Source organism: Ambystoma mexicanum, chromosome 14 (assembly GCF_040938575.1).
Source record: "Ambystoma mexicanum isolate Mex_15411 chromosome 14, UKY_AmexF1_1, whole genome shotgun sequence".
NCBI classification, from domain to species: Eukaryota; Metazoa; Chordata; class Amphibia; order Caudata; family Ambystomatidae; genus Ambystoma; species Ambystoma mexicanum.
This window is the reverse complement of record NC_090940.1, coordinates 384,026,453-384,046,656: the sequence shown is the minus strand read 5'-3', so window position 1 is coordinate 384,046,656 and position 20,204 is coordinate 384,026,453. Positions and strand designations below refer to the sequence as shown.

General features: G+C 47.1%; 1 protein-coding gene across 1 annotated transcript in view; it reads right to left on the bottom strand.

The window, feature by feature from the left end:
- Positions 1 to 20,204, bottom strand: part of INO80 (INO80 complex ATPase subunit) — a 1,945,052-nt gene that overhangs the window by 1,603,870 nt on the left and 320,978 nt on the right. Inside the window, exon 6 of the mRNA XM_069637507.1 lies at positions 12,640 to 12,760. Coding sequence (XP_069493608.1) covers positions 12,640 to 12,760 — 121 coding nt within the window. The remainder of the gene's footprint in view (positions 1 to 12,639; positions 12,761 to 20,204) is intronic.

The following is a 20,204-nucleotide window of genomic DNA, read 5'->3' as shown; positions in this document are numbered from 1 at the left end:
GCCCTTTGTCAATACTGCCATCATCAATCCAGTTGTGGTTCATTTGGATCTCCCTAAGGAATGGAAGGTACATCCTGTCTTCCACGTTTCCCTTCTCAAAACATTTTATCCAGACACTAGGCTTCCATCACACCCTACCCCGGTTCTGGTTCATGGATAAGTTGAATACGAAGTTAATAAAATCCTTGACACTAAGGTCAATCGGGGTGTCAGAATGTACTTCGTAGACTGGAAGGGTTACGGTCAGGAGGACAGGACTTGGGAGCCTGTTGGGAACGTCAACGCTCCCCAGCAGGTTGCCAGGTTCAGGGCTCTCTTTGCGGGAGGGTACTGTCACGATTCAAGCTCAGAATCACATTCAACCCACTCCTCGTAGAGCACCGACACTAAGGAGCAATGCAAAGCGAGGTGTATATAAATGTTCTGCTCGTAAACGTGCTTTCCCTTTACTAAACGCCTTCCGAGGTTGGCGTGCTTTGGCTAGATGGCGGTTGCCCTGGAGACAGTGGCGTCCGTTACCTCGGGGCCGGACCGAACAGTCATGTCATTTGGCATTTATTAGCTGCGCCTCACTTCGAATCGGTGCTTCTGAACAAGTCCAGTGCGCCTCGTTTGTCCTGGAACCTTGTCTTGCCCTCGTTGACTTTATGCTTCTTGACCCTGCTTTGCTTAACCAATGTCAGATTTGCTGTTTGGTTTTTTTCTTGGATTATCGCGGATTCGCCCCAGTGTGCATTACGGACTGCCTTACCTTGCCCTTTAACTTGTTACCTGGCTTTTTCGTTGTAACCGTTTGAGGGTATCACTTACCTGCTGACTGTGACTCTTATTCTCTCGACTTCCCAGTTGCTCATCCTTTCGCCCGCTACTCCTGCAGCTTTTGGTTGTAAGCGATATTCAATCAACACTACAGCTAAGTCAATGCCTAGTCTGGGATGCTGAGGAAAACCCTTATTGATGTATTTTTATAATCAGTTCAGTACTCTGGATGACAACCCTTGTATAACACCCCCTCTTAGAATCCCCCTGACTCCACTGAGCCAAGAAGTAGGTTTGTTTTGCAAATTAAAAGGTTTATTTGAAAAATTAAACAATATATATATGTCACACTTTTATAATAAATTAATATCTGATAGTACACTTAGACATATGATGTTGATCAACCATGGGTAATCTGGCACTAGCACACTTATTTACAATCAATGAGGAGTTAGTATAGGATGGATAAAGTGGCAAAAATACTTTTATGGTTTCAAGGGAAAAGCAATGAGGAACAAAATGCAGTACAGAAATACTTGATATTATTTTAGCAAAAGATAAGATAATCACTTTTTCTCTGGCAATTCACCCCCTCCCCTATGCAATGTAAGAAATGGAAGGAGATGGAAAGAGGAGCACACAGTTCTCAGGAATGCAATCAAATACAATATGAAATTCAGTTCCCCCCCCCCCCCCCAGCAAGCTTAGAGGAAACAGGTAGGAGTTTGAAACACAGGCCCAAAATGCTTTTTAAATGAGATGGCAATGGATGGGAAAATGTGCCAACTGATTTTAATTCCCTCTACAGATTCAGGGTGAGTGGGAGATGCGTGTTGGTATTAGTTCAGGCTCCCTTTAGCAATGCTCTACGAGTTATTACCAAGTTGCAACGGATTTTAACAAAAGAAAGAATGGAGCTGCTATTTTGACAAGTGGAGAAATTGAGCCAAAATCGCAAATCGCTGTAAATTTCGCGAGTGCGTGGATCGCGATTGCGGAAAAAGTATAAGGAGTCGGTTCTAGGTTCGTTGGAAAGCTTAGATTCTAAAATTTCGTTCCTAGCCCAAACGGGTCCAGAGATACGGACGATTAAATAAAGGTAGTTTTTCGGATTTAAAGTAAACTCAAAATGACAGGTGACAGCTGTGCAGCTTTAAAATTGACAGATGACACGATTTCTAGGAGGCAGTTCTACTTAGGTTAAAATAGTTTGGATTAGATTATTTTAACTAAGAGATTGGTTCTGCACAGTTCTGCTAGGTACTCACAATATAAATTTGAAATAGGCCTCACCACGGATCTGGTCAGGTTTTGGACTGGACTCCGGTTCTGGTCTCGGCACTTCACAGTGATCTGGGTCAGCTCTCTGGTTCTGCTCACAGCGGTCTGGGTCACTCTGGATCTCTGGTCTGGTCTCTGGCAATTGTTCTTGGCAAAATAATTCAAACAGCTCGCCCGGCTGTGGAATAGTTTGCAAATGATTTTAAGGATGCTGAGGCCTGCTGAGAAGAGTTCTCAGTTTGTGGGTTTAGGCCCTTGCTTTAAGTTCTGAAGTAAAGTTCTGGTATTTGGAGATTGATGGATTTGAAGTCTGGATCTCTGGATGTGAAGTCGTCGGTCAGCATGCTCCGCAGCAAATGGAATTGAATGTCTCTACCTGTCCCAGCAGTCTCTTTTTATGTGTTTTGCAAATGGGTGTGTGCCTGGGCCTAGCTAAGCTTGCCCCTCTCTGCTAGCCTTGGCCCATTTCTCCCCTCTCCCATGATTGGGGGAAGGAAATGGATTGTCGTCATGATGAGGTCTGTTTATGGGTCAGAGGATCCTCCCCTGGTCAGTTTGCCCACAAATCTATATTTGATTCAAATACATCTTTCCCAGATATACAATGTGTTGAAATTACATGTGCACATTATATATTCCTTATGGTCCATGCTTGTCCGCCTCTGATCTTCCTGGGGGCTTACATTCAAAAATGACAACATTTTGCGCTTTTTAACTGGTTTTGCAATATCGGACATTTACCCAAAATTACACACATGTGCGCAAGGAGTATGGACATTAATTGATGAAGTGTCAGATTTTTAACATGCAGACATTTGGAGTGAGACCCTATTTTCTGCTAGCAACCCCCCAGAATACACCACAGGGTCCTAACGCCTCTCAAAATCTTCACAGAAAAATCACAAAAATAATTATATTACTTTTATAATTCTGACAAGTCCGCACTATGAGTTATCTATCTTTTTAAAATGATGCCCTGGTCAAAAAGGGGTGTGGCTTCCCACATCACAGGGTGGAATAACTGGTTTATCCACTTCCCCCAAGCTCAGCTGCTAGCAGAGGCACTGCCCCTCCCAGTTTCCCCTAAGAGGAAGCCACTTTACGACGCCCCCAATATAACATTTGCCTGAGTCAAGGGAGTTGCATTGTTCTGTTCCTTCCAGTTCCCAGGTGCTCCACCCCTAATCTAATCAGAGAGGTGACAACTCCTTTTGGCAAGGGGCAGCAGGATGCAGCTAGGCCTGGGAAGAGTGGCTGAACAGGTTTCTCCTGTCGGGGGTATTTGTCAGGCAGAATTCAGTTTCATTAAGCCAGGTTTCAGCTAAATGTCACTTTTTGTTCCCAGTTTTCTACATTCAAATCAAACTGACAATTTGTACCTATACATTAAATAATTACTTCCTTCAAGTCATTTCAGAATATGGTTTTACATTATTCCAACTCTTAGCAAGTCTTTCCTTGGTCTGATTTTGTTTCATTTGTTCAGTTTTACACAAAAGTCTGGTGGTTTTAAAACGCCGGCTTTCTGATAGTGGTGAGTACTGGTAATGCAACCATTTTTGGGATTAAGAAAATGAATTCCCCACAGTTCTGGGGTTTTTTTGGCAATCAGCATTGCCATTCCGAATGGTTTCAGGCTACTGTGTGTAGCCCAATGGTGGTTTTAGGCAGTGCCCTTCTGTGCCCACAACATAGGCAAAAACGGGTGGCAGCCTATTCTTCATGCATTTCCCTGTGCATTTTCTGGGAAGTTCTGGCCATCATGATGTTTTCAATGCCAGTAAGGCACAGTTTTTGTGGTAGGGCTCGGATGCATGGGTAAAAACATCCCACATGGTTGTTGTTCGTCGGTACACTACCTTGAACGCGAACGCGCGCAACGAGGGATCAGCTGCTACCAGTTTGGCTTGTGACTGTGTGGAGGACAACAACACGCGCACCGAGGGATCATTCTTTCATCTAGTTTCCTTTATGTACTACAGGAATCAGTGAGGACACGATCGCGCGCACCAATGGATCTCAACATTTCTAGTCCTTGGAACTGCTGTCTGGTGCTTCACCAATCCAGGCAGACTGCATACCTTTCCTTGGGTTCCACGTGCTAAGACCAATTCTGTTCTTGTCTTTTGTGTCTCGCCATATTACAGGTTAGATATTCATTACTGCATTATTCCTTGTTCTCTCGGTCTAGGGTTTATCTGATACCTGGCTGACAGTTTTCAGCTTGGAATTCAAGAGGTCTTTCTCATTCAGAAAAGGTTAGATACACTCCTAGGACTAAGTTATTACTCTCATAGTAGGTTCATACTAACGGTGCCTTTTCCCTCCTTACAGCCTGGTGTCTCGTGGGATCCATCTTCCAACGAATTAGTCGTTCTGTATGTATATATAACATCCAGAGGGTCACATTGGTGGGAAGACATTTTTACTTCAGTACGAGGGCAAGAATCACATGGAAGGGGTTTTGTTCCTTCAAACAGTAACTTGTTCTTCGAATGGATTGTGTCCTCCAACGTATTCCTCATCTTTGTCTCCCAAAGCAGTATCCACGACTGGAGGAGGGTGAAGAATTTTAGAAATGTGTTTCAAAGGGCAGAGTTAAGTACTGCCTTACCAAAAGCAACATCCTGAGCACGGGAAGTATCCAGGGACTAATGCTTAGTAAACGTGTGTATTGATGACCAGGTTGCAGCATCACAGATGTTTTAATAGGGACACCCCTTTGCAGGGCTGTTGAAGTGGCCATGCCTCTGGTGGAATGAGCTCGCAAGAGCTCAGGAGGATCCTTGCCGGCCAATCTATAGCATTCAGAAATAGTGAGGATAATCCACCTAGACAAGGTCTGTTTAGAAACAGCCTGGCCTAGCTCGTGTCCTGAATACCCCACAAAGAGCTGGTCGTCCACTCTCACTTTGGACATGCTGGAAATATAAAAGCTTAAAGCTCTCCCACGGTGCAATCTATGTAGCCTTTCTTCTTCCTTACTAGGATGCGGAGGATGATAGAAGGCTGGTAGCACAATTTTCTGACTTAAGTGAAAGTCTGAAACTACCTTATGTAGGAAGGAAGGTCTTACGCTCAACACCACCCTGTACTTGTGGAACATAATAAAGGGTGGCTTGGAAGAAAGGGCCTGCAACTCGCTCACTCTACCTGCAGATTTAAGAGCAACCAATAGTATAGTCTTACAGGTCAACAACCTCAATGGACATGAGTGCAATGGTTCAAATGGAGCACCCATCAGAACCTTTAAGACCAAATTAAGGTCCCAAACCGGAACCTGAAAAGGCGATGGCGTAAACACATTTGTGGGCCCTTTTAGAAACTGAGTAACCAGTGGGATCTTGAAATAAGAGCATTCCTCGGATGAGCGCTCAATGATAGAGAGCGCTGCTAGGTAACCTTTAATGGTTCCCACCTGAAGACCCTTGTGGGCCAATGAAAGCAAAAAGGATCGAACATCCGGGGTTGAACACTGAAAAGGATTAACATTCGTTTCTCTGCACCAGTCGCAAAACTTATTCCAACGGCAACGGTACAGAGAATTAGTTGCTGGCCGCCTGGCCGAAAGCAACACCTCCATCAAGTCATCCGGGAGGTCCCAATCCTTATATCTCAACCTTTCAGAAACCATGTGTGAATGTTGAGAGTTTTGACCTCTGGATGGAAAACCCAACCTTCCTCTCGCGAGAGAAGATACTTTCTTCGTGGAAGACATATCAGAGGACAGATGGACATGGTCAGAAGGTCCGGGTACCATAGTTTCCTGGCCCAATCCAGAGCAATGAGGATCATGTGGGTCATGAACTGTCTTAACCTCCTGAGAACTTGAGAAATGATGGGGACTGGAAGAAACTGATACAGGAGTGGAAATTCCCAATCCACCACAAACGCGTCTCCTAGAGCTCCTCTCTGGGGAAATTCTCATGAGCAGTACCGCTCGCACTTCCGGTTGGCACCGGTCGTGAATAGATCCACTTGAGGGGTTCCCCAAAGGGCAGAGATTTCTTGAAGGACTGCCTGAGCTAGTTCCCTCTCGAGGGAGAGTGCACTCTGCCTGCTCAGAGCATCCGCTGCTGTGTTCTCCTCTCCAGCTAGGTGAACTGCTGCTAGGGAGATTCCTTCTTGAATTGCCCAGTATCAGAGCTGCATTGCCTCTCTGCACAGTGGTAGTGACCCTACACTTCCTCTCTCGTTGAGGTAGTACATGGCCACTGTGTTGTCTCATTATTAGGACATACTTTCCCCGTACAGAGGGCAGGAAAGCCTTCAGCGCTAGTCTGATTGCTCGCAGCTCCAAAAGATTGATGTGTAGTTTGGACTCCAATGGAGACCAACTACCGCTGACAATCAGATTGTTGGCATGAGCTCCCCACCCTGTGAGTGAGGCGTGCGTCACAACCGTTCCCTCTGGCCATGGTTGCCAAAAGTGTTCTCCCTTCAGTAGATTTTCCTCTGAGGCCCACCACAGAAGATCCTGCGAGACTCGTAGCGGAATCTGAAGGAGATCCAACATTGTCCCTGAGAATTGGAACCATTCATTCTCAGGGGTGCTTCTGGCAAAAATGCAGGATGCCATGAGGCTTAGCAACCTCAAGAATTCGAAGACCGGAAGACTCTGGGCACTACGGAATTTGGTTATCATCTGTGGAATGTCTTGAGCCCTCACCCTGGGTGGCGAGCACTTTACCAAGGATGTGTCTAAAACAGCCCTGATGTACTGGAGCTGCTGGGAAGGGGTCATATGGGACTTCTTGGAATTGAGGGAGAAGCCCAATCTGTGAAGGGTGCGGCAGGTATCGTTGAGAAGATCCACGGCTTGTTTGGGAGAACACACCCTGATCAACCAATCGGCCAGAAAGGGGTAGCCATAAATCCCTCCCCCCACTCCTGAGATGCGCTGCCACCACCACCATCAGTTTGATGAAAACCCTCGGGTGGTGGTCAACCCGAAAGTCAGGACTCGAAACTGATAGTGCGAGCCTCCCACAGCAAACCTCAGGTATTTCCTGTGCTTCATATGGATTGACACATGAAAATAAGCATCCTGAAAGTCCAATGACAGCAACCAATCCTGAAGTTGGAGGGCCTGAAGGATCTGAGAAAGAGTGACCATCTTGAATTTGTCCTTCCTGAGGAACCTGATCAAGCGTCTCAAGTCCAAGATGGGTCTAAAACAATATGGGCAACACCAACCCTTGTTCCACTCCGCTACAGGTACTGGTTCTATAGCACCTTTCTCTAACAGGGTTAAGATTTCCTGCACAAGGAGCGGATCTGGAATCCTCAAAGAGCATCGATATAAAAGGAAGGAAGTAACGGTGGGCTATAGTATCCGGAGCCCAAGCATCTGAAGTAATGCCTCGCCATTCTTTTAGATGCTCAGACAGCCTGCCTCCCACAAGTCCTCAGAGCGGTTTTGAAGAGGGTGCTGCTTGAGCTGTCTTGGCACCTTGCCCTCGAACACCACGAGGAAACTTACGTTGGCCTCTTTGACTGGCCATTCCTCTCGCCCTTCCAAATGAGTCCACTTGTACGAAAAGGCTGGGGTTGCCAAACAGCTGCGCCTAAAGACTTGGCGGCTGCTTTAGAGGTCTGCAACTTCTCAAGGCTCTCGTCAGCCTTGCTGCCAAAAAGATGAGACCCGTCAAATGGCATGTTCAGAAGCCTAGCCTGCACATTAGGTACAAACCCGACTTCCGCAAGCACGCAAACCTGCGTATCACGGTGCTCGTAGCCATGGATCTGCTTACACTATCTGCAGAATCCCACAGGTGACTTCAGTAACAAGAGTGCTGGGGACATCGATATCTTACTGTTGGCATTCAGAACACACTTTAAAAGTTGGTAAAAGGCAAAGGTTATTAGAACACAAGAAATTACAAATATTCATAAGCAGGGCAAATACTTTCAGATAGCAATTAGAAGAGTCATTGAATTCAATAGGCTAAGCAAAAGTCTTTGTATAGGATGCTGCACTTCAGGTAAGTAAATGGAAAAGTCTTTGCATAAGTTCTTAGGAGTCTTTGATGAAAAGAAGAATCACATTTAGGGCCACAAGCTGATTAGACTTGTGAGTTGTGGAAGTTACAAGCACTTCTACAGTAAGAGGTAAGTTTTCTTAGACTTATTTTCCAGTACCTTGGTAAAGAAGAAAAGATGAAGCTGATGACCTCTGTTTCTGTGCAGCTCTGCAGATCTCACTGTTCCTGGACCTCAGTCGTGGGGACAAGTGGGAGGACGTCGGGGGACTCCTGCACTGCACTGGGACTGTCAAAACTGGCAACCGCAACTTCACTTTCAGTGGCTGTTTTGCGTTTCAGCTCCTTGTGGCAGAGCAAATAGCAACAAGCGTGGTTCCTGGGTGTCAAGGTGGACTGTCTTGCCTTCTGGGGTCCCGCACTCGGCTGAGGGGGTCAGCCTCAGTTAGTCCTGCTTCTTGGGAGTCTGAAGGATCTTCCAAAAGCTTTAGGCCAGCTTAAAAGTAACACACACAATCTGGTTTCCTCACCCTGGCTTTTCAGTTTCCTGCAGCACCTCTGAGGAAAATCAACCAGCTCCGAGATGTAGGTCCAGGTAGCTTCCTTTGGAGTTGATTGGTCCCACCAACTCAAAAGGGAGAAGTCGTCCTTGCAGGGGCTTCTCTGTCGATGCGAACTTGGCAAGTAGTCACTGCAGCAGGGCTTCACCGGGCAAACCAACGGTCCACGACTTGCAGCAGGATTCCTCTTCAAGCTCTTCTTCGGTTCCTTCGTCCAGTGGTCGACACTGCCTTCCAAACCAAAAGACTCGCCTTTTATTCAGTTCTCTCCCATTAATTCCAGCCTAGCTGTCACTCACCCAGCAGGGTGGCTGTCCTTGCCGGATAGTCAGCCAGCCAATCACCACAGAGTGCATTTGGGTCTCCTAGGAGACTAAGTACAGGGAGTTTCGGGCAACTCCCTCACTTCCTGCCTACCCCAGACACTCTGGAGTCAGAGGAGGGTTTCACTCCCGAAGCCCGCTGAAGGCGAATGAACAGAGACCAAACCTGGTTTGGCGTGCAGAGAAACTCTCTAGAAGGACCTTCCCACAAAGACCTGGCGAAAAAAGGAAGACTGGGCACCATTTTAGCAAAGATGGCTGTACGCCATTTTGAAAAAGATGGCTCCTGCGGTTACTTTAACGGAGCCGCAAACGTTTGCAGTAAATGCAAACCAAGGTAGTTCCAAACGAAACCACTGCCATCAGCCAGTCAATTGAGGAAAGGGTAACATAATATGCTACATAAGAAGCTAGACAAAGGGGATACTAAATAACCCCTCTAGCACTCTATTGTAGGATAGTGTGTGCTGGGTCTAGAAAGTTACAATGCGAAGTAAAGTCAATTTCACTTAACTGCTCTGGGAAACAGTAGTTGATCCCAGAGAAGGTATTTAAACCTTTGGAAATCTGGAAGACTTCCCTGTGGCACTGAACTGAAGGTGCTTTGTGACACAATTGTAAAATATGATGCCTATGGAGTTGGTTAGACTCCATAACCAAAAGAAACCAACACAGAAAAAACTTTGAATTTAAAAGTGCAAAGTCCCAAAGTTTAGCAAAAGAGCTGGAGGGCGCTAAGGTGGGAGGAATTGGCACATTTTTGAGAATTCTCCCCAACACTGTCCTTAATAGCCAGGAAGTCATCCCTTTCTTCCCCTTCAGGCATATGCTCTGCCGTCATAGATATGCACTCCCACAGAGTGTACGAAAATTTTGCCAAGACCCAAGTGGAGTTGGCAGACTTCAACGCCATACTCCGAGCTGAAAATACCTTACTTGCCCATCCATGCGCTTATCGTCCCCATCAGGAGGCATGGTAGGATACGCCACCTGTTTCGAGGTAGCCGTGGCTGCCTGCACCACCAGACTCTCAGGAGTGGGGTGAGTTGACAGGTAGCCGGGGTCACTACTGGAGGCGTGGTATTTTCTTGTAAGACACTTGTTCACCACAGGATTAGTCTGCAGGGTCTCCCCATTCCTGGCCACCCTTTTTTGCAGAGCCACATTGAATGGTAAAACAGGATCTGTAGGTGGACCCTTGTTCAAAATGTCTGTAAAATTATCTTGATCAAAAACGCACAGGAGGTCTAGACGAGCCCAGATATTCCACAACCTCGACATAAGTTGTCTGTAAGAGGAGTTGGCATGGTCCCCTGGGTCCGGTTTGCCGAAATCCAGCTCAGGAGAAGTGTCTATACCACTCGCATTATACAAAGATCCTGCATCCTACTCTCTTCCGAAATGAGACATTCAGGGACATTAGGGGGTCCCAAATTGAAGACCAAAAGGGGCATCCTCCCCATCCGACCGTTCCTCCTCCTCAAAAATGGTAGTGAGAGACTTAAAAAATCCTTTTTCGGAAGAGGGGTACACCTTTTGTCAGGTGTAGTACCCAGAGGCTGCCCAGACGTCGACAGACTTATGAAGCGCCTTTTTCGGCAGTTCCGCAGTCAAAGGTAACTGCCGGGAAAACTGGCACAAACTGCGCCAATGGTGTCTGAGTCAACATCGACAACAGCGTCTAAGGCATCGGTCTGACCGGGATGGAAGACCCTATAGGCACTATCGGCTGGCGTGGCACCAATGTCGTTGATGGCTTCGAAGGTTTCGATGGTGTCGAAGACCATGACTTCTCATCCCGTCTAGATTGATCCTTAGAAACCTTGTCCAAACGGGACCACAAGGGCTCCCGATGTGGATCACGCTGTTTACCCGGGCTCGAGGGCGCACGAGTATCTGGCAGACACCGTTCCCTGCCGGCTTCCACAGGAGACGCGGACAGAGCTTGGCCCTGTTTATCAAATATCTTAAGCATCTCCACCCGGGATGCTTCCCATTCTGCCGCCGTTGATTTCTTGGACGGGCATCTCACCCTCTCAGGAGTGTCGCTTGAAGAAGACAATGATGAAGAAGGCGACCGGCGGTGCCTTCACCTCGAACGCTTCGACGAGGACAAGTGGCGGGATCCACTCTGTGACCTTGAGCGCTATGCCATTTTTCTGAGGAGAGTCACCTCTCACCCATCTGTCTAAGGCCCAGCAGGTCGGGACTTATGGGGCTTGGACACCTTGCCTACCTTGAGCTTCCCCTTTCGTTCCCTCAAGGCTTTCCCTGTCATAGACTGGCACTTGGAGCGGGTATCCGTATAATGGCCCTCGCCGAGGCACCACAGGCAAATTCGATGCAGGTCTGTGATGGACATCTTGGAGCCGCAGTCCTGGCATTTCTTGAATCCCGATTTAGGAGTCATCGGTGTTGAAGACGAGGACATATCGAAAACTTTGAACACCAAATACTTCAGAAGTACGAGGTACGCTGAGTTTCACGAAGCAAACACGTTTGCAGAAAAAACGGAACTGATGCAACAGGCGCCGTGCGTGCTACTTCTAACATCCGATGACGTCACCCTTCGGGGGGCGCCCTCTGCTGGATAAAAATTCCTGAAACAGCCAAAGCTGGATACTACATGTCAAAGATGAGGAATACGTTGGAGAACACAACCCATTCGAATGGCATGTCCTGGATATGGTGTTGATGTGGTGAGAGTGTTACATTCGAGTCCAAGGTGCATCTCAGGTTTTTTACTGAGTTGGATGCTACGGGCGGGTTCCTAGGGAGGAAGGGTGCTCAGGGCGTGAGTTTGAGGGGGGGGGAGGGGTGAGTGAGGTTTTACCACAGATCATGATTTCGATTTTACTGGGATTAAGGAGGAAGTGGTTAGTCATCCAGTGGTATATTGCAGTGAGGCAGGAGGCAAGGTCAGGATGTGAGGAGGCCGGAGTCTTGGGAATCTTGAAAACATCTGGTTGTCATCAGCATAGTTGTAGCAGGTTAGGTCATGAGAGCGGATGAGTGCGGGGGTGAGGCTTAGGTAGAGATTGAAGAGGAGTGGGGACAGGGAGGCTATGCCAGGTTCCTAGGACTTACAGCTTCATGAAGTGTACTCTTTATTATGACCACCATGCAAGTATCAATAATGGTGCTGCCATGAAAAGACAGAGCAGCTGGGTTTTTACAGCAGACCCCTAAGGGTTTTGCTGACTTTTAGCACATGCTAAAAAAACAGGCAGGGTCTCCTTCGGGATCCCTGCCTTTTCACAGGAATTGAAACATTGAGGGGAGCAGAGACACATTCAGATTGCTTTTATGGAGTAGAAGCATGTAGTGGACTTCCATCATGGTTCTCACTTGGCGTGGGAGATTATCACAATGGTGAAAAGGCAGCAAGATCATTGTTTCTGCAGGGTTTCACTCATCCCCACCAATTTGCACTATTCTAAATATTAGAGTGCAAAAGTGCTCCATCATGTTTGAAGACTACAGACAAGTCCAAAGGTCTTTAAACCGCATTTCCATTTCCAGATTTTCATATTGTACAGCTTTAAAATAAAAGAAGTTTGTTTCTTAAATAAAGTGTTTTTTACAAGGTTGCTCAAGGATGACAATACTTGAATCACACTAAAATTGAACAATGTCAAAAGCTCCAAAACCAGCAGAAGGACATAATACGAAAACCTTACTAAATGCATAACAAAAAGAAGCAACTTTTAAAAACATGAGACATAAAAAGCTTACCTTTCAGTTTCTTCTCATCCTTGAATTTTCTCTTCTTTGGCCCCAAGAAGTGCCGTTGCTGTTCATAAAAGGGATCATGTGTAGAGAGCAGACCGGTACTGTAGTACTGGTACTGCTGCAGCTGAAGTACAAGAGATGCACATTCTGAGGAAAATAGCTTCATCAACATGTAAGAGCTTGAATAATCTTTCTTTTGCACAGTTTGTCAGTAAAACATTTCAAGTGTATAAATAAACTTTGCACAGGCTTCAAAAATAATTTCGAGAGGCAGCAACAACTAGTGATAAACTATACATGCAAAAATTAATAAAATTGCCTTTTACCTTTAAATAAGAAATACCCCTCATTGCTCCCTCTTTGCCAATATTGGCTCCATCCTTCTGCAAAGGACAATAACTGCTAAATTATTCTCTCATAGGTTTCATTAGTGTCAGGAAAAATCTAAAGTTTTGCGGCCCTCTTTCAATGGGACCCCCAGCAAGTCTCCCAACTGTGTGATCATAATCTCTTTTTAGTGATTGAGGTCTTTTACAAAATTTAGCAACTCATTTAGTTTGGTATTCATTGGCTAGCCCCTATGGCTTCCAGTGCAGAGGCAACCGGTCCACCATTGACGCTGTGTTGTTACACTACTACCTCCCTTAATTCAGGTAGAAGTGACTATTATGTAGAAGAGAAAAAGTATAACACTTCTTGTCAAGGTTACCAATCCTACATGCATCTACCATTCCAAATATGTGCAGTAGATTGATAAATCTTTACACCTCCCCCAAAGACAATTCCAGGTCCCAGAAATCACCTGTTCTAGTTGGGGTCCGCTACAACATAGTCCTCTCCAATCCGAGGAGACCTTCAGCTCATGCTATAATTTTAGTTATAGCTTTCTAGAAAGCTGAATTGTCCTAGAATTAGGAAATATACAACACAAAATGTCACCAGGATAGCCTTCTCTTTCCTTTCACCATAAACAGCTTATTTCTAGATATTCTCGGACCCAAACGGTTTCTGATGAAATTCCTTTGCCAACAGTAATCGCACACCTCCCTCTTTCACCTTAGCAGAGGTCCAAAGGGAGCAAAGCATCCCTGACATCTTAAGGTCACTTACCTGCCCCTCTGGGCAGTAGGTTTCATGAAGAAATAACAAGGTTTTTCCTTTTAAATTCACAGCCAGCAAGGATTTTTGCAGGGAATTCAAACCCTTCACATTGAGTGGGACAATCCACCCCCCTACCACCATTTCTCGGAGTAAAGATTAATAGTACACAGGAAATATTAAAAACATGACCAAACACCCCCTAAACAGGTCACCTGCCCCATAACGAAAAACAGCAACACCAACCATCTCATGGTTCTGATCCTGGCAGAACATCTACATTGGCATATAACAGACAGACTAGGGGCCTTGCAATGCACAACAGATATGGAATGAGGAGGACGAGCAGCGTCAAGCAGAGGCTGCTGACGTGCTGGCAAAATGGCAGCAGCAATGGCTGCCGCTTCTGCAATGGGACCTGCAGCCTTGCTCGTCATGAAGTGGTTTGCCATAGGATGAAGTCGGGAGTTTGACAACTATTGTGAGTGGCCACTCAGAGGTTCCAGGGGCAGTAGTTTTAAGACGCCAGATGCCACATGCTGCACCTGACTCTGGGCCATATGTACTAGACCCGGAGGGAACTGAAATGTGTGCCTAGAATATTGTCCGGGAGCGCAAGGAGGCTGGTACAGCTTCCAGATGCCAGCTTGCAGATCTGCATTACTTTCTGGATTTTGAGCATGTCAGTAAATAGGAGTCCTTGCCAATTTAAAGAAATCTGGGCGAAAAGGGTACCCGACCCTGTATTGTGTGCTCTTTCCACACAGCCAAATTGTGAGAGGTTTACACTCCCATAGCAAGGGTCAAGAAAACCAAATCCTGGTAAACGCAGCGCAGGGGCGTGTCCCTATAATCACTTGTCTGCAATGTAATGACACCGAATTACAATGAGATGTAGGCGCATGCCTCAATGCCCCCTCTGAGCTCTATCCATCAACATGTGTGAACCTTATTGGTAAAACAGGGATGCATGGTAAGCCAGAAGGAGGAGACAGACCAATTGGTGGCATTTATGCAAGTTTGTTTATTCAAATAATAAAGGGCCTTTTTATCCCTAGTAATAAGGGGTTTCCCTATCTAACACAACTAACTAGGGTGCTCCTCTTCAGTGAAGTTTTCCAAATCAACAGTTCGTCTTCCGTCCAAAAGAATCCTATTTTTGACCTACCACTAATCGACAAAATTCAAAGACAAGAGGGGTCCAGGAGAAGGACTCCCTTCTCCTAGACAGGCTTCTATAGGCTAAACAGTTCTGTCTTGGGATGGCTTCTGGTAAGGTCATCTAGGAGTGCTTTTAATTCTTCAAGGGGCTTTAAACCCTCCTGGGCATCCCCTTGTTTTCTATACAAAAAGTTCCCTTGTTACACAAATAATGATTTCCTTACTGCTTTTTGGAATCTTGCAGTTTCCCTTTACAAATCCCGATACTTTTCTGGAAGTACATTGGATGGCGTTCATGGTGTTCCTTACTTGGTTTAACGTACTCCTCTTAAATGGGATGAGTTTGACTGGTTCCTTGGCACTCTACGCTCTTTCCAAAACTCACATATACTGGGACGAGTATGATTAACCCCTTGGTAATCTTCACTATCTTTCCGACCAGTCCCCCACCCAGATCTCCAGCCGTTCCCATTACCTTTTAAATATGGTAGGTGTCACTGGTTCTTCCTGTGGGGTTAGGTTCCTCCTTCTGGCACAACCACTTAGGTCGTTCGCATGTTCTTTCTTCTTTACGCAGCTCTGCGGAGCCCTTCCTGGTACGGTCTTGGCACAGTTCAAAGGCCACCCGGTCCACCCTCTCTGGGTCGAGCCACCGCCTCCTGGTTCTTCCCAGGCACACAGCTCTGGCTCCCTGCCTTCTCTGTTCCTCCTCCGTAAGCTTTCCAGTGTCCTTTTTGCTCCGGATGGGTCAGCGTCTACTGGCTTCTTCCTCAGCCCTGGTTTGAACTTTCCGGGCTCCAGTGACAAACTTCACTGGTCCTTCTTCCCTTTTTATTAGTCAATACTGAATCCTCCCTAGCTTAGGCACACAGTGGTTCCTTTCTTTAACTTGAGGACTTGTGGATCCTTGGTCTATCTTATTTGTCCGAGTGTGGTTGGTTGCCAACCCCTGAGTACTCGGTATGCTTCTCACATTCTTCTTCTTCACAGTACAAAATCGGCCTGATTAAGTGGATTCTTGGGGATATTGCAATAACAGATAGCAACTTGTTTGGAGCAACTTAAGTGGTTATTAGATATTCTCGTCAACTGCTCATAAAGGGGTATAAGAAGTTCTTTAACAGAACGGGAGTCCTTGTCCCCAGGAGGGGAGTCTCTCCCTGTGAGGTCCTGCTTCCCACCACCACTAGTTGGACTAGCGTGTAGCGGGCTCCCCTTCCTAGCCTCACAGGGAAGCACTCCCTTGGAAAGAAGTGATGAGATTCTATGAATCGTCACAGATGTTAGAATGTCTTTGACATTGTTCTCAACTTGTACCAGAGATTCACCACTCGACTCCGGGACGCCAGGAAAATAAAAATGTTACCTTTGTTCCCGGTTTCCAACATCATCAGCTCTGAGCTCAAGTTCTCTCTTCTGCACCTCCAGTGTAATAAGTCATGCCTCATATTTCAGCACAGAAATTGGCGGAGAACTGGTTATCCTAACTGCTTCGAGTCGGTCTTCAACTTTCTCTACGCACCCCTTCAGTTTGGTAATTTTGCAATATGCATACTACGGACAAGACAAAAATAGGGGATGGCTGGAAGGTGTAGAATGAATCCTAACCTCTGGCACTGCTCTGGGCAACCCTCCAGACCACCATTCCTTGCCTGTCAAGCCATTACAAAAGGGGAAAGACCATATGCAGATCAGGCTTGGTCCCACCCTAAAAGGGGCAGTCCAGCCTGAACTGCTAGGTCACATCCCTTCTGCACGAGACAACAGCCCGTATATCTGATGTCATAACCACCTGTGATCCAGAAGGAAGCACACCTCTGTCGCTCCTTGATCCCATCTTCAGCAAACCACTTGAGGCACCAGGGTTCGACAAATATTTTGGAGCTTCACCAAACTGAGGCCACAAGAGTACAGCTGAACATTTAGATTTGCCCTGCCTCTGTCTGACTGTCCCCAAGGCCTCCTCAACAACGCTTTCAATTGTGAACAGTGCCTGCGAGCCTTCTCCCACAAATTCCAAGCATGAATGGCTAGTAGCAAGGAGTGCACCACTTCCACGAACATCCACCAGTGTGTGGCGTGTGCCTCAAATGAGCTCCTTGCTTTGCTTCAGCATCCTTTATTGGTTGCCTGCCATATGCAAGAAACTAATCCCCCAGACAGGGTTTTCTCCATGTGACGCCAATATTACAACAAGGATCCTCAGTTTTAAATCCTGGCATGCTCCTTGCGCTAAACAGTTCTTCCACATTGCACTGAATGAGAAGTGTAACTGGAACGTTACCTCTGTGGGGTCCAGGTCTGTGCATGAATTACCCTCCACTGAAGGTGCAGGTCATTATAACAAGTGTGAGAAACCTGAAAGCACTCTCATAACCACTCCCCAAGGATCTTTGACTCAGGTGGCCAGGGAAGGGCCATTGCTTTTGGATCCCGACCCTGGGGGTGGACAAGTGATGGAGGATCACATGGGTAGAGGGTCCTTGGGGATTGGAGAGGGGGGGCCTGGCAGTGAGACATGGTATCCCCTTTCCCTAACACTGACTTACCCTTCCTTCCCGCAGCCTTCACTGGCTATTTCCATGCATGCCCTATTCTTCCCTGTAAATGCTCACCAAGTACTGACAAGAGGGAGAAGCGACAAAGAGGAATGCACACTTCCTATTTCCAACACCACTCTGGAACTGAGATGAAAAATAGGGGTATGGAGACATCCAATATTGAATCCAATACTGAAGGTCAGGCACGTCCCATTAATTGGGTTCAGTATGTTCAGGCAAGACAAGCCAACAACTTACACATGAGGCCCTTTGATAGGGCTCAAATGTATAAAAGGGACGAGATCCAAGCAAGCAAGGAGAGGAGAGGAGAACCGCTGTGTGGGGAAGAGACCCAGAAGTCTGAAAACCGGCATCAATCCTGGGGGACCTACAACTGGTGGATGCAGAACCAGGAACCTTCAAACTGGAAGGTGGGCAGCCGGGGCTGCCAAAATGATGAAAGGGAGAGAAAAAGTGAGAGAAAGAGATAGAGAGAGCTAGCAAACAAGAGAAAGAGACGCTGTCTGCATCGAGACCTGGATGCTGGATCTGCAAAGGCAGCCAGGAGCAGGGGAGACGCGGTCCGCGTCTATTATGAAGCCAGAAGCAGAGAAGGGAAGTCAGTGCATGCCCGACAAACATGGCGGTTTGCTTCTCCACTACGAAGTTGAGTGGGTGCGGCAGGAGCCGCCACCAGGGAGACCCGAAGGAGCGGTGAGTGTCAGAGGACACAGGAAGACTAGAGCGCTCCCAGAGGACCAAAGGCAAGTAACAGTCCAAGTAAATGTGAACTATATTGAATACTGAACTGAAACTGCAAAATAAGCATAATGAACACCAAACAGAATGTAAAGTACTATTTGAATAAGAACACGAAATATTGAATACTGAATGAACATTTGGAGTTAAACAGACCTATGGCATGTTAGACTGTTGGTAAGCAGCACTGTGGGCAAAACAAAGGTATTTGAAACATTGAACAAACACTTAAGATCAGTGTGAGAAAGAAGCAAAAGTCTATGGTAAAGCAAAAGACAGATGCAGACAAGTGTTATTTTAACCAAAGAGAATGCAAGTGTGAAGAGTCAGAAGCCTGAGGCAGAAGAGCCTGAAAAGGAACTCATGGTTGCGCGACCTGTGATGGGAGGACCGTCCGGTCTGACAACTGCGCCATGACCAGGGAGTTCCCCACTTTGAAGATCACAGATATCACAAATCGGGTCAAGGAGAAGATAAGGTTCCTGATTCCACGACCTGTAATGGGTGGACTGTGTGGTCCAATAACTGCGTCTAGACCAGAGATCCCTAAATGTTGAGAAGGACGGACATTGGAAATGAGCCACGGAGAATTGAAACAATTGGTTAGAATAAGTGCGCCAGTGAAATCTTGGGGAAGGGAACCCTGAGAGTTGAAAGAACTGGGAAACACTGTCATAAGGACGGGAACGTCAAAACCTCCTTTTTGTGTGAACAGTATTTTATTGAACTTGGGGAAGGGAACCCCAAGACCTGGTGGGACATTGTTGAAACAAACATCTATAGAAGCTGTGTTGAACTTTGGATAGGAAAACCCAAGGAGAACGTTGAACTAACCAAAAACAAAGGGGTGATGGCTGGAAGGTTTAGACTGAATCTTAACCACTGGCATTGCTCGGGGCAACCCTCCAGACCATCGTTCTTCGCCTGCCAAGCCATTACAGAAGGGGAAAGACCATATGCAAATCAGGCATGGCCCCACCCCAAAAGGGGCAGTCCAGCCCGAGCTGCTAGGTCACATCCCTTCTGCACGAGACCACAAGCATCCCCAAACATGTTTCGCCCTTGTTGGGGCTCATCAGTGAGGAGTAGCTTGGGTCTCTAGGCCCAGCAGGCACGGGACCCACGTCTGGGCATACCCGTCCCACTCGGGGTGACAAAGCAAAAACAAAGGGGTGATGGCTGGAAGGTTTAGACTGAATCTTAACCACTGGCATTGCTCGGGGCAACCCTCCAGACCATCGTTCTTCGCCTGCCAAGCCATTACAGAAGGGGAAAGACCATATGCAAATCAGGCATGGCCCCACCCCAAAAGGGGCAGTCCAGCCCGAGCTGCTAGGTCACATCCCTTCTGCACGAGACCACAAGCATCCCCAAACATGTTTCGCCCTTGTTGGGGCTCATCAGTGAGGAGTAGCTTGGGTCTCTAGGCCCAGCAGGCACAGGACCCACGTCTGGGCATACCCGTCCCACTCGGGGTGACAAAGCAAAAACAAAGGGGTGATGGCTGGAAGGTTTAGACTGAATCTTAACCACTGGCATTGCTCGGGGCAACCCTCCAGACCATCGTTCTTCGCCTGCCAAGCCATTACAGAAGGGGAAAGACCATATGCAAATCAGGCATGGCCCCACCCCAAAAGGGGCAGTCCAGCCCGAGCTGCTAGGTCACATCCCTTCTGCACGAGACCACAAGCATCCCCAAACATGTTTCGCCCTTGTTGGGGCTCATCAGTGAGGAGTAGCTTGGGTCTCTAGGCCCAGCAGGCACGGGACCCACGTCTGGGCATACCCGTCCCACTCGGGGTGACAAAGCAAAAACAAAGGGGTGATGGCTGGAAGGTTTAGACTGAATCTTAACCACTGGCATTGCTCGGGGCAACCCTCCAGACCATCGTTCTTCGCCTGCCAAGCCATTACAGAAGGGGAAAGACCATATGCAAATCAGGCATGGCCCCACCCCAAAAGGGGCAGTCCAGCCCGAGCTGCTAGGTCACATCCCTTCTGCACGAGACC